The sequence below is a fragment of the Lichenostomus cassidix genome, chromosome 2, assembly GCF_008360975.1.
Source record: "Lichenostomus cassidix isolate B80296 chromosome 2, HeHo_3.0, whole genome shotgun sequence".
In the NCBI taxonomy this organism is placed as follows: Eukaryota; Metazoa; Chordata; class Aves; order Passeriformes; family Meliphagidae; genus Lichenostomus; species Lichenostomus cassidix.
This window is the reverse complement of record NC_139482.1, coordinates 95,919,715-95,934,384: the sequence shown is the minus strand read 5'-3', so window position 1 is coordinate 95,934,384 and position 14,670 is coordinate 95,919,715. Positions and strand designations below refer to the sequence as shown.

At 36.6% G+C, this 14,670-nt stretch overlaps 1 protein-coding gene across 1 annotated transcript in view; it reads left to right on the top strand.

Moving 5' to 3' along the window:
• The window catches only part of DOK6 (docking protein 6), a 239,412-nt gene that overhangs the window by 142,970 nt on the left and 81,772 nt on the right, over nucleotides 1–14,670 (top strand). The window contains exons 4-5 of the mRNA XM_085052459.1: nucleotides 3,109–3,228; nucleotides 12,947–13,136. Of these exons, the coding sequence (XP_084908585.1) occupies nucleotides 3,109–3,228; nucleotides 12,947–13,136 (310 nt within the window). The remainder of the gene's footprint in view (nucleotides 1–3,108; nucleotides 3,229–12,946; nucleotides 13,137–14,670) is intronic.

Sequence of the window (14,670 nt, the reverse complement as noted above, 5' to 3'; positions counted from 1 at the left end):
ATGTTGAAGGCAATTCCCTGCAAGTAAGCAACAGCTATCAGGATGCATTAGGAAGAACTAACTCACACACTACCTTCATACCCTTGACCTTCCAGGCACATCTGTAGATAATGTTGATTCTTCTGACAGCAGACACAAATCCTCACAGTTCTGTGGGAAGATATTTCAGTTCTGCATTGAAACTGTATTTCCCATAGCATTAAGTCAATCATTTTTGTAAGATAGAAATTTTGAGTTATACAGCAGTACAATACATGTTATAGCCTACACTTTGCAAAATACAGCCATGATCTCCTAATGCTCATACTAAGTTTCTTCTGTATGGCAGTTGGAGAATGGTCTAATCTTTGCCTAATCATCAGTGTCTGGCAGCAATGAGGCAGCAGCTTAAATTAAACTGCCAGTTGAACACTCTGAAAGGAGGTTTCAGGATTCAAACTTTCAACATGTAGATGTTCCTGTAAAAGAGAGAGACAAGTAGATTGAGGAGGCAAAACAAAGACATGTAGAAGAAGCAGCTTCCTAGAACAATTCCTTTGTTTGTTTATTTCCAAAAATATCTACTGGCAATTTGGTGTGACAATACGTATAAATTGAATTTGTTGCTTTTATGCAAGTCCTGTTTTGAATGTATACTGACGTTAAGATGGATTTATGGAATTACCGGTGTGTTTCTTTCTCCCCAGATATTTGTAATATTAGAAAGGTTAGGTTAGTGTTTGTTTACCATCATCTCATTCTACATTTTCACTACATGCCCTTTCACTCTGGGTGCAAGCACAATGAAAAAAAAAGTAATAAAATGCAGATTTTGTAAAATACATAAAATGTTATAACCTGGCCACACTCCAGGAAAAATTGCAGGCTTTGCATAGAGTTATTTATTCTTTTAGCATATGTATTGTTCTATGGTTTAGGCAGAAAAGAAACCAAAGGAAGGAAACATGGAAGCACTTGCCTAGATTTGCACTGTTGCCTTTGTGCTACCACCTTTCCCCATTGATTGCCCTGTGTTTCTCTGTAATTGGATGAAGATGTTGGGCAACTCAGTGGAAACTCTCTTACCTGTGTGCTGGTGCCCTGCTCCCTTGCCCCATCCCCATGCTGCCAGAATAGGGCAGCATGTCTTGGGGTCCAGTTCTATCATCTGTCTGTCTATCTCCCTGGCATGAAACCCTCTCCATGGGATAGTGGGATTTATAAGGCATGGCATTGGTTCAAAAGGCTTCACAGGTATCCAAGGAAATGACAAAGACTGAAGGAGAGGAAGGGAAAACATACGGGAAATTTCTTCATGCATGAGTAGAATAATTTTGGAAGTAAGCTTTTAAACAAATTCATCTTACTTCTTTTAAAAGCTGTAAATTTTTACTGCTGTCCAGAGATAAACCTATTCTCTCCTTACTTCCATCAGGGAGGCTGTATCCATAGCAGTGTTGAAAAAACTGTGCTGTTACCCCAATATTGTTTTCTCACATGCAAAACTAAATGTCATCTGGATGTTACTGACATAATGTTCTGTCTCTTACCATTGGAAGCTGAGGATGTTATGAGAAGACCAACTTTGGGGATCTGTGTCCTGAGACAAAGACTGAAAAAAAGCAGGAAGGGTTAAGGGCCACCACTTTCCTCACAACACTCTGAAGAAGCCCCCCAAATTCTTTTGGCAACGACCACATTTGGCTCTCAAAAATCCCAGAACAGGCTGTATTATTTAAGCTGTTTGTCTGGAAATTTAGTCAGCTGATAGCCAGAATAACTCGGGAATGATCTGTTCCTGGTTCAAGACACTGAATAAAGGAGGCTATCCAAAGGTTCTTGGAGACATGGAACTGTGTGCCTGTCTCCCCTTCTTGTCCAGCAAATGTTTCTGTCATGTGAGATCTATGTCTAACCAGGCAAGAATTTGAGGACTGTACCAATTAGGCTTAAAAGAGTTTTTCTCAGATAAAAAATTTCACTAATTTCAATGAGTCATCATAACTAATGCTTTAGGGCTTGCATATGCAGTATTTTTCTCTCTCCAAATTTCAGCACTACATTGGAGAGATGGTAACAAAATTATTTTCCAGATGTCACCAAAAAAGGACTGAAAAAACTGTGGTGGTTTAATACAAACACTTCTGGATTACTGCAGTCACTCACTGCTAAAGATGATCAGATACAGACTGGCTGTGGCCATGGATGCTCAGTGAGTGCCTGGTGCTGAGCCTGCTCCCCAGGAAGTTTCCCTTAGGTCAAGTCTTTCCTGGAAATAAAAGACAGTCAGGGTACTTCCATGATTTTTCTTAGTTGTGGTTTCACACTGTGTTAGCTCCAACTTGAGATGATGCTTGTTTGAACAATGCCAGGGATTTCATGACACTAAATGTGGGACGTGGTTAGGATGAAGCTGAAGTTGAGTGGGAGGATGTTGTGGTGTGTAGGGGAGTTAGGCCTTATGGAATTCATGTCTTGGTGGACTGGCAGATAGGGAGCTCTCATGTGTGCCAGTGGAATGTAATGGAGGACTTAGAAAGGACTGGGAGGTTTTGAGTCTTCATATAAGTGTTTCAACTAATGCCCAAATTGCTCTGATACCAAAAGAACATGAACAGAGCTGAAGAAATTAATTTTTTATACTAGCTTTGCAGGCAGTCTTTCACTACAGCAGAGAGGGAAGTTTAGCATTTCAAGATCATTTTATTACTGCTTTTCCTTTGCTCCTAGAAAAATGCCCTAGCACCTTTAGAAACAATACTTAAGATGTCAGACTCACCTAAAAAGCAGAAAAGAATATTTCAGCTATTATCTACAAAGTTTTTCTGAATTACATTTTTCCTTTCAAGAAGACCTACTAGAAATATACTGCCTTGAAAATTCCTCTTCTTTGTTAACTCCACCACCTATCCTCAAATTAGAGGATGGAAGATGCAGTCCTAACAGTGTAAGCCCTTTTCAAAAGTTCATAATCCGACAGAAAGACATTAATGTGAAACTTGGTGCTAATAACTCATGTCTCAACACAAGCATACTGTGATAAACTTTGTCAGTAAGAAAGCATTGATTTAACTTCACTTTTTTTCTTGTAAAATGTCAACATGAACGATTTTTTTTCTGTTTCCTCAGAACTAGAGGCAGAGGAGTGGTGCAAACATCTTTGCATGGAGTGCCTAGGGGCCAGGCTCAATGATATAAGTCTCGGGGAACCAGATTTGCTTGCTGCTGGAGTCCAGAGAGAACAAAATGGTAAGCAGCTTTTTATTTGCTCTTAGATCAGTTCTTAGGTGATGTCCCATGTCATCTTTGCTTGTGCCTGTTGTTGAGAGGACTTTTGCTATTAGCTAGAAGCACATCATTAGTAACTAAACATTTGGATGTGCTTTTGAAGCTCAATCTGATTGTTTTTTTACAAATTAAGATGAATAAATTCCATGCCAAACAACACATATAGAGTGACTTTGTGTCTACATCGTGTTCAATTTCCCTGTCATGGGAAATGATGACCATGACCCTTCTGTTTCTGGAAATGATGGCTTCTGTGCAGAGGAATAAAACAGCAGCTGTTGTTCTGCTCCCTTCTAAGGGCAGCAATGAACATATCGACACCAGTTTGGACTGCAAAACACATATTCACTTTAAACTCATACCTGTCTTGAATATTGAATTCAGGATCATCTAAATGCTGTCAAATATGGGTGAAAAGGGCAGTAACAGATGCTAGTCAACACTAAGCCTGAGATGTAAGTCTTCATCTAAAGGCTATTTGGATTATACACATGCACAGGAAGAATGCTAGTGGATGGAATAGGCAATAACAAAAGAAAATCTGTGATTACCCTGCCATTTAATTCCTATTAATGAACACGAGGGCAACACAAAATGTGCTCATTTAGTCCTCCCTAAATTACAGCTCTCAATGATTATTACTGTCTTGATGCTTTTCTAAGATCCAGTAGCTTTCAACAAAGTAATAACACACACTGCCTCAATGGTCATAAAATATCAAGCCAACTATCATTATAAACAAAATTACATAATTAAATTAGAGAATGAATGGCACCATATTTATTATATTACGTAATTTCTCTGAACCTAATAGCACACAGCATGAAATATCCAGAAATCTTTATGGAATTTTGTTCAAAAAACAGGCATGTTGAAATGCGATTTAAAAGAAGTTGAAATGTTTGTAAATTTGTTTCCCTGCTATGAGACACAGAATTCAATTTGTAGTCTCAAACTACTTAACAAAGAGAGAGCTACTAATGTAGGAAAGTGATAATGATCAGACGCCACTCAAAGCATCCCATCTGCTGCATGCTCATAGGCTATAGGTATAAAACTCATCTGCATGCTGCTGAAGAGAGAACTGTGTGAACAGGTGGAGGTCTTTCACAAATGGGAAAGGAAATAAACCTTGTCAAAAGCCTGTGATGTGAACAGAAAAGTAGCTTGAAATTCCTCAAGCTCTGTCTGCAGTGAATTCGTATACCCTCCAGCAGCTTTTGGACATAGGTGACAAATATTATATTTTATCATGTTCCTGAAAGAGATCCAGTTAGACACACATGGCCTCCAGGAGGCATGTATTAGTTTTGTTATATGAACTAGTCTTGATTCAATTACCTTAGTCTAGAAATTAATTGCAGTGTTACCAACCAGCATATATGAACATAATTAGCATCTTTATTGTTCTAAGTAAATAAATGAAAGGAAACAAAGAGGCAAAACATGTATTTGTTGTACAAATCACATGAATAATAATGCATGGAGGGTATCATTAGCTGTATTCTTTTAAAACAAGTGACTGAATACATATAATCCAATATTTGATGAGCATGCTCTGCTAAATCGTTAGTTCCAGTGTCTCAGAGAAGTAATTCTGATACCTATCCTCATCCTTCCCTCATCCCCTTGATGCACAACTTTGCATTTTAATAAGCATGTTTGAAATTCAAAGTTGTCTTGTTCAGAAGCAAAGCAAATTCTGTTGTGGGTGTCTTTTAATCAACTTGGAAGGAGGAAAAAGAGCAGAGGTTCTTACTATAGGTATAAAATCTGGCATTTTGTTCATTTATCTGTGCTGTGAGAACCTGCAGTTGCACTCAAATTCCTGTAGCAGATTTCCTCAGTAAAATCATGTGAGTGGAACTGTGCCTTCAGTTTACACTGGTTTTCTTAATTCTGCAAGCCTGGCAGCATCATTCCCCACATGACAGTGTTATTGAAAAAGCAACTAGTTGAAGGGTGGAATCATTTGGTGAGCTATGAAAAATTCAGATTTTTAGTTTATTTGCTTGCACATTTTCCCCGTATGGTAGCTTTTACACACATCCTATTCGTAAACTGTAGTTCTAAAGATACCTCAAAACCTTTTAAAAGTCGACTGAGCTTATAAATATTCTTGTTGAGCTTTTGCTGACCTGAAATTGAAAGGGCAAAGGTAATTTTACAATTGGAAATTCACAAACAGTGGCTATGTGTATGAAGCATCTAAAATCTTGCTCTTTGTGAAAATGGCAGCTGTGTCACTCTCTGGATAATGGGGTTTTTTGTGTTAAATAAAAACTGTATACTAGTGTAGTACCTTTAAATGTCATTATTTCAAAGCATATTGCAAGTATGTCAACTTCACAGAATTTCTCTCAACTTAGTTTATTAATGCTTGCTTGAAACAGAGATGTGAGAATACAGTTTGTAAAATGTAACAGAGTCTCACAGCCTCAGCATCAAGTTTCATACAAGTTCTGTTGACCAAGACAAAAGCTTTCTTTCAGGTCACTGAAAAAAAAGATGTCCCTTACTACCCGAGCAAGACCACAGATTGAAATAAATATTATAGTGTCAATGGTTTTTCACTTTTAAATTTTTTTTGCACTTTTAAAGGCTAAAAGACATTGAATGATGGTGTTATACTGTTCATATCCCTATGATATAACAGGTGTTAATACATTAATCCCAAAAGAGCAGGTGTGTTAAACATTAATTGCATCTCATTCCGCTGAGGTTTTTTCAAGTAGTAACTTGGCCCTAAAGATTTTCTGAAATGTTTAAAATTTGATAAAGATACTTCTTTGGACTTAGAAAAAACTAGCCCAATATGGAGGGTTTTTTCATGAGCTGCTTTACATTTTCCAAGAGATAATATGTTTGATATACGAAGAGATAATTTACTTAATATGCAATGTTCTTTATCTGTTCAACTATTTGCCCATTCTTGTTCTTAAAGGATGTTTTCATGAAGTAAGAGTATTCACCAAATGCATCAAAATGATAAATTGCCTCTCTCTTGAAAACAACTCCAACTTTCTGATGTGCAGATTTGTGGTTTTCTTCCTGTATGTGACCACTGAGGCCAATAACCTCAATTTTCAACATTTGAAATAATTTTCTTAATTGTTGTTGTATATGCCCTGGGACTCTAAAAATTGCTACATGCTACTTATATTTTTTATATGCAAAGAATCACATTTCAGTCAATACTTGGCAAAGAAAATATGTGTGCTTTCTATCATTTGTTTAATACCTCCTTTTATTATGTCTGAGCCTGTTTATCCTCCCACTCTCACTCTTGTGGTTCTTCTGAGATGAGCTTTAGATTTGGGTAGGGAACACACCTGATCCTCTGTGACAGGAATGCAACAATATGATTTTGCAAAACAGCTTGCTCCAAAGGCTGGCAAAGCTGCTGTTTGGTGTGCAAATGCCATGGCTCAAAGGCCTTGTGATTACAAGGCACTTCAGTCACATGAGGATAGAAATTTAAGGCAGTGCAGCCACCTGAAGGAGGAGTTCTTTACAGTTCTGGGTTGGTCAGTAGGTGCCAGTGAGATCTGTTTCACTGTAGTCATGCTGTTGCTTGAGCCTCCAGCACCAAGTGATTCTGCAGTGGTGACAGCAAACAGAGGGAAACTGTGGAGCTGCACTACTTATAGCAGAGAGCTCTGCTGCTGTAAGAAGGATACTTGAAGGATCTTCTTGTGGGAAGGATAGAGATGATACCTAAGCCACTCTTGTGCAAAGTACATCAGTAGCAGAAAGCGTCTCACTGGATTTCAGCTCCGTTATTGCTTTCCAGAAGTATTACCACAAGCCTTTCTGGGTAGATTCTGCTGCAGAAAATTACTATTAGGTGGTTTTCGTTTTAAATTTAAAGCTCACAGCTAATGGCTGCTTAGCTTGGAAGAGTATGCAAATTTCAATAAAAGAGAGATGTGAAATAAAGCTTCTGTTGCCCTCCAACCATTTTACTTCCCTCTCCTGCAAATCTAAGTGATTTGTTGGTGTACCTCAGCCCTATAGCAGCAACCTTGTTTCTGTTTAAATTTCTTTTCACACAAAACATGGTCTGTTGGTATTTATAAATGTCCTTTTAGGTTATTTGATAAAGGATTAAAATACAGTATGAACACAAAATCAGTAGAAGCTTCACTTCAGGATCCTATTCAAGTAATTAATTTAGTATAATGGCAGTGAGGCTTTATATGCAATGGTAAGACAAATAATAATACACAGATATAACTCCAGGAAAGAAAATCTGAACTAAGTTGGATCTGACTGGACACCGTTGACAAGTCTCCTAAGCAATATGCTGTGATTTTACACACACATTTCATAATCCTTAGGTTTCTCAAGCTGCTGCTAGACAAAGAAATTGTGAATGTAGAGTGTTGACTTCATTTGGAAGAATTGGAAGCTTTCTTTCCAGCTCTCAGTGCATTTAGAAGCATTTGCAATACACCCCAAAACATAAGGACAAAAAAAAAAGTTGGGGTTTTTGGATTATTTTAAAATTTTTGTTTTCCCAGGTGATGTCATATCTAGAATTTCTCCATGCTCACAATGGACAAAGTGTCCAATGTGTCACTATTTTCATTCTTGATAAAAAGAAGGAATTTAAAATATGTCATCTAAATGGACAGTATACAATGACAGACTATATTTACTGTGAAAAAGAAATCAGAATATTCATGATAATGCTGGTTTAAAAAGCATTATGTGTAAACTATTAATAAATTCACTCTTTAGGAGTAGGTGCATCTGTTCAGTGATTCCTGTCATTTTAAGTATTAAATAATAGCACTAAAATAGCTGAATACTTGTACTAAATAATTTTCTATTAAACTTGACTTGTAAACCTGATGTAAAACCTGAAGAAAATGGGCAAATGTTAAAATGCAAATTTTTAAACTGAAAAAAAGTCTAGATCCATCCTTTGCTGCTGTACCTTATTTACTGCTATCATGCCTGTGATAGCAATATGATTCTTTTTATTATGTGTTTTGAGGTTATGTTTTTGTTTTTGGTTTTTTTTTAAATTTTACTCCATTATAAACCTAATTTTTATTTTCGAAGTCTGGAAAAGTTTGAAAGATAATTGAATTTTTGCTTTACCTCCCTGCCTAGTATTTAAATTAGTATTTCATAAAATTACTTCCTTTGTAAGTTTTTCTTCTTTCATAACATTAGTTTTACATTCCATTTTAATTTAAAAACCTTCCACAAGAGCAGCAGTCTTGCTTCCTGGACTTTATTTGCAAGAAACTCACTAATTCTTGTTAGTAAAAATGTAGTTTTTCATAGGGAACAATGTCCTTGAATCCTCAGAAGAGGATTATGAGGTATTTCTTTGTGCTACATATTGAGATTACAAACTACAGCCAAAGCATAGAGACTTTGTAATTACATTCATAAAGCTGACTTGTTTTAGGGCATTTTCTAGGGACTGTAGAATCTCTGTAATTTAATACATAAAAGCACTTTGCATGTTTTTTTATTCATCTTCTGTTATCCTTAATCCATTTTTATACAATAGCTTTGTTTGTTGGTGGTTTTTGTTTTTTAATACATTAAATACAGACAGCTTTATTCAGAAAAGTAAGGTATTTACAGTTTTAATGATAATCCAGTGTGACTTCAGAGTCTTCTCTACCTTACTACTTTTCAGTGAACAATTTAAAATCTTTACCTACCTTTATATTTTTATTGAGATGCTTACATTTTTAATGGAAGCAAAGCAGAATATTTATAAGCAAAAGGAAAAAAATTATTCTGAAGTCCTGGTTCCTCGCTGCATACAGCAGAAGAGAAACGTTCTAATAAACCTGAGATAAGGATAAACACAAAATGCAGTACCTTCAAGACTATAAGCTCTGTTACAATGTAAAAATTAGCCACAGGTGGTCAGCAGCAGAAGTCTCATAGACAGAGGAGTTTCTTTCGCACATGAACTGAATATTTGCTTCCAAAGCCTCTACTCATTTATATAGGTGCCACCAACCTGAATGTCTCTTTCCATAAGTGATTTTTTACCCTTCATTAAAGCTGAAATGAAACCAAGCATCTGGATTGCAAGATTGCAATATCATCTGGTTGGTTTTCCAGCTGGGATGATTTAACCAGAGGAATCCAGGGATAAAATGGCAGAATCAGGATCACTGGGCTCCAGTCATTTTGCTTCCCCAGTACAGCTGGAAGGCTGAGAGCATTTCAGAGTTGCTGCCAAGTCTCCGTCTCAGTCAATATGCTCATTTTCATAAAGGCTCTTATGCTCCTGTGCCCTGGAAAGCATTATTAAATGTCGTATTCTTGCCAAAGCCCAAATGCTAAACACCTTTACATGCACTAAGTGTATGATGAAGCATTGCTCTGCTTATTCAAGGAGATGGGAAAGAGCAGACACATTGAGTGGAATAATAAGTGTAGCAATATATCAGCATTTCTTTCTCATCCTGGCTGCCCCACACCCTGGACTTTGCTCTCACCAATTTTAGAGAAGGGAGGAGGACAGGGATCCTGAATGCTGAGGAATTGCACCTGTTCAGTCTCAGCCTTATCTTGTCCAACAACATTGCATCTACTTGCTTGGTTTCTTCCATCTCCCTACTTTCTGGGTCCCCTATTAACTTCTATTTGCTTAGTCTTACTACCCAATGAACTGTTATTATCGCATCCTACTCCTATGCAGATGGTATCTGAACCAAAGAGAAGCTAAATAACCTATTCAATGTCATTCAGGAGATCTGGTGTCAGAATTCAGCTGGGATTCCCAAATCTGGCCTATAATGAATGTTTGTTCTTGCCTGGATAAGTGTAAAGGCAAAAGGGGCCACTAAAGATGGAATGACTATATTACCATAAGCTAGGTACCTTCTCAAATATTTTCTGAAATGGAAAAATTGGACCCTGCATGTTAATTAATAAAATCATTTAATAGGATGCACCTTCCCATGTCCTCAATTGCCCACAACTCAAAAGTAGAGTTTTTGTTCCAAAAGCAAATATATGCATTCTCAGTCTTCTCCAGCACATATGTTTGTTCACTTCTTTTTCTTGCCAATTTGATTCAGTTCCAAGAGTGCTACGTTTTGCCCTGCAGCTGATGTTCACTTTAATCAGACATACTTCCTTTAATCCATGACATCTCACCTTAGACACTGACCTCCCATGCAAAGTCAGCAAATGTCTCCTGACAGTTTGAGGATACCATATGTCCTGAATGCCCTTCATGCAACAATATCCTCAAAAACATCAGAGAAGTTGAGGATTTCATGAGTATCGTGGTAACATCTAAACCAAGTTGAAATATTCTGTGCCTTCCACACAACAGTTTAATGTTTACTTTCAAAAAATAATTGTACCTTTTCATTTTCTTTGCTGACTGAGGCATTCTGTCAGTGAAGACAGGGAAAGAGATTTTCATTCTCACACAGTAACCCTATCCCCCTATAGATACATTCTGTTATTTCATGTAATGCAAGAGAGAAAGAGCTGACAGGCCAGTTACTGCTTCTTTCTTTCAAGTAGAGGAGGGAAGTAGCAATAAGTGACAGCACAGCAATGCAAAGCTGGAGTCTAATATATGATGAAAGCACATCTACATGCACAGTTATGAGGAATTTCTGCATGACAGTCCCCATGACATATGGTTAAAGAAAGGGCATATATATATATTTAAAATTCCAGTGCAAAATAAAAGTTATCTTGTTCACCACCATTCCCTTCCCAGTGCAATCGTTGACCTGTTACTCCCAAGTGTGAGTCCTTCCATTTACTTTAGTAGGCACTACATTAGACCTCTGCCCCATGCACTCCTCTGAGCTTTAGGGGAAATTCTTTTCAGTGATCTCAGCTGCCTCTGCTAATTTATTTGTGCTGTGTGTCACAAGACTTTCACAAAAAGGTGTGGAGTTTCACACATGGGATCCTAATCATAAAATTAAACTTTTAGGGTTAACACCCATTATTGTGACTAATGAGAACTAGGGCCTGGGAGAAGAGGTTGTGACTGAATGAATCAATTGGGGAGTCATTAATAGGACAAAATTAAATTGACTGAAACAGAAAACCATTGGGGATGACAAGTTTACTTACAGCTATGCAGCAATTTTTATTGCTCACCCAGCAATTCCTTGCTTTCTCTAATTCCTCAAACTTTCTGTGAACTTTACTCACACACACTTACAACATATTTTACATTAACTCACTTACTCGCAATATTTTAATTTTGTCAAAAACATATGTGTATTGAATGTTTAAAAAATGGAGACATAATGTCTGTATTACTGAATTTCAAACAAAATGGAAAGCTAATTTTGACTGTTGCCATAAATTTCTCTCACTTAAATTTAAATTCTTTCCTAATTTTTATGAGGACACTGTGAGAAAATTCAGTTCAAGTTGTGGATTAAATATATTCCACACCAAACTCTTCTTTTTTTATCGAGTAATTGGAGGCAATTTTCCTATCAGTTGCCCCTCTAAAGAACGTTTTCCCTGTAATTTTATTGAATAAGCATTGCTCATGCTCATATTTTAAATTGTTCTTATCTTTTTTTGTCAACACCCTTGAGGCAGTAGCATTGACATTTTGCATTTCTACCCATTTCAAAGATGAAAGAAAACTGTGAGACAAAAGTTGTGAATCAACTGCAGTCTCCCATATGATGCTTTTAAGCCCCAGTATTGCAATACATTTAGAGTTAAAATATAGGCTGGCACTTCCAACTGTACAACCAGAAATTTAAGTGAGTTTTTCATTCTTTGTAGAAGCAACTCGTAGAAACATTAGTTATTCTTCAAAGAAAATTGCATTTTTATTTAAAATTCTCTTCCTAATAATGTGGTTTGCATCCTTCCATATGAGTTAATGGTGTTTTATATCATCGTAGGTTTTTCCTTTTTTTCTGATTTTTTTTTTGCATTGCTTATTAAATCACATGCAATTCAGGCACTTCAGAAAATTATTAATGCCCTTGACCTCCTACTGCAATAAGTGCACTTTGCAAGCAAAGTGCAGCGGATAGTGATTGATGTCATGACCATAATAATATATCACGTTGAATCAGATTTTTCAAGAAAGCAACAGATGATTAAAATTGTTATTAATTTTACAAAAAAGAATGACTTTGGTGAATAAACAGGCATTGAATGCAAGGAATGTAATTATTAACAAGCTTCAAAAAGTAAACCTGGGTTTGCAATTTCAAGGACAGCTTTTCTAAGAGGCAGTGGTTGCACATACATATTTTGCCAGGATACCTACAGTTCTGTTCTTTGAGAGAGGAGTCTCTGTCAGAGTTCATATCATTGTGAATTTTGATTTGTAAGGAGTCATGGACCTTAATGTGAGAGTAAAAAAGGGCTTCAGTTAAAGTGCTGGGAACATATGTCCAAGAGGACTATGCAGATCATCTGTGAAAGATATTTCAGACTGCTGCATCATTTATAAGGAAAATGAAATGAAGATTATTCTCCTCTTATTGCTCTCATATACACTAGCAGGATTGCTTCAACATCAGTGGATCCTCACCTCTGTGAAAGCTAGCAATTTGGCTTTGATCTCAGAACCATCAAAACTAAAGATTTTATTTCAGGGATGTTTGTTTTGGTTTTTTGGGGTTTTTTTTCCCAGTATAAATTCATGCTTTAACTTGTGATGTCTTACTTTGTGGTTTTTTTCCAGAGCGATTCAATGTATACCTTATGCCTACACCAAATTTAGATATCTATGGGGAATGTACAATGCAGATCACACATGAAAACATCTATCTCTGGGACATCCACAATGCCAAGGTCAAGCTGGTTATGTGGCCTCTGAGCTCCTTGAGGAGATATGGACGTGACTCGACGTGGTTTACATTTGAGTCTGGAAGGTAAGAGCTAAAGAGACACAAAAATAAGAATAAATAAGCAGTGTTTCTTCTAAAGCAGTCTGATAAGCTTGATAAGCCTTTCCTTATAAAGCAAGAGAGATTACATGGCTTCTTCACAGACTTCCCTTTGCTGAATATTACTTTTCAATATATTCGGGCCAGTGTTTGAAATAAGTGTTAATATGTCTTATATTAAAAATGAGCTTAAGGTGCCTCTGACTTTTATTTAACTGTGATTGAAACGTCATTCTTAAGGTTTATGAGTCTCGCTGTGCTTAAACACTAGTGTGGTATAATTTGAGTACTTTTGATGTAGAAGAAATTAATTCTGGATCATGGAAAAGGCTCATCAGACAGTATGAATGGAATAACTTCCATTACAGTGGATATTACTCTTTTTGGATGTCCCTGATGATGGATTGCCGCCCTAGAGTAAAATTGCAAGCAGGAGTACAGAGAACATTGTGAACCCATAAAAAGGCTAGCTCTTTTTCCTGCCTGCAGTTTTAATCCTCATTGCCATTTCCATCTTCAGATCTGTTTTAAATGTCCACAGAGCTCTGTTTTGACTCTCTTTCATATCTTTTTAATACATTTCATATCTTGCCATTAGGTTCACTGCCTTTTCTGCATTTCTGCACAAAAATAATTCTGCATTTAACTCTCCCTCTGGGGGTGTTTTAGCTTGTGTTTTGTGGTTCTAGACTATTGTTCTTTATGGTTTGGTTTTTTTATGGCTCATCATACTCCTTTATGAGGAGGCTGAATTTTCTGAAGCAATCTATGGAATTACAGGTGTCTTTAGCCTCTTGGGTTAGATACACTGTCTTGTTAAAAAAATCTTTATATGCATTCTGATGTATACTTATTCAATACAATTTAACAATATTCACAGAAGTAGTTGGTGATCAGAAACAAAACCGAAGATCAAATGGACCCTTACTGCCTAAGAAGAAAATGGCCAAAATTCCTCTGCCATTTCTTATAGCTGGGAGTTACCACTTTACCCCAGTAATTTGTGTATCCAGACTGCTGTCACTAGACAAATTTGGTGCTCCATTAGTTTACTGTGATGACTTCACATGAAGACATCATTGGGGGTTTTTTTGTGGTTTTTTTTTTTAGAAAAAATAAGCAAAGCTGACCCATGTCTCAACTTGATTTCAATGATTAAGCTGAAGGGTTTATTCAAATATGCAATTTGAGCAAGAATTAGCATTTCAAGCCTCCTACAGTATTTTAATTCCATGCTAGTATTTGAATATCATCTGCTCCTACAGTCCATGGACCATATGACCTGATGAAAAGTGGATTGTTTTCCTGTGTTTTATTATTGTGAGGTAGCTCTGCCTTTATCTGTCATGCTTTATTGTCTTTGATCTGATTCCTCCCTTTTTGCTTGCTTGGGAGTACTTTATCTATCTGATTTGGAAATGCATAAAAGTAAAAAAATATAGGGCTCAACAAAAGTCAGTATCTTCAATAACATCTGAAGGCTATATAGGGCAATAATAATACTAATTTTTAAATCTGT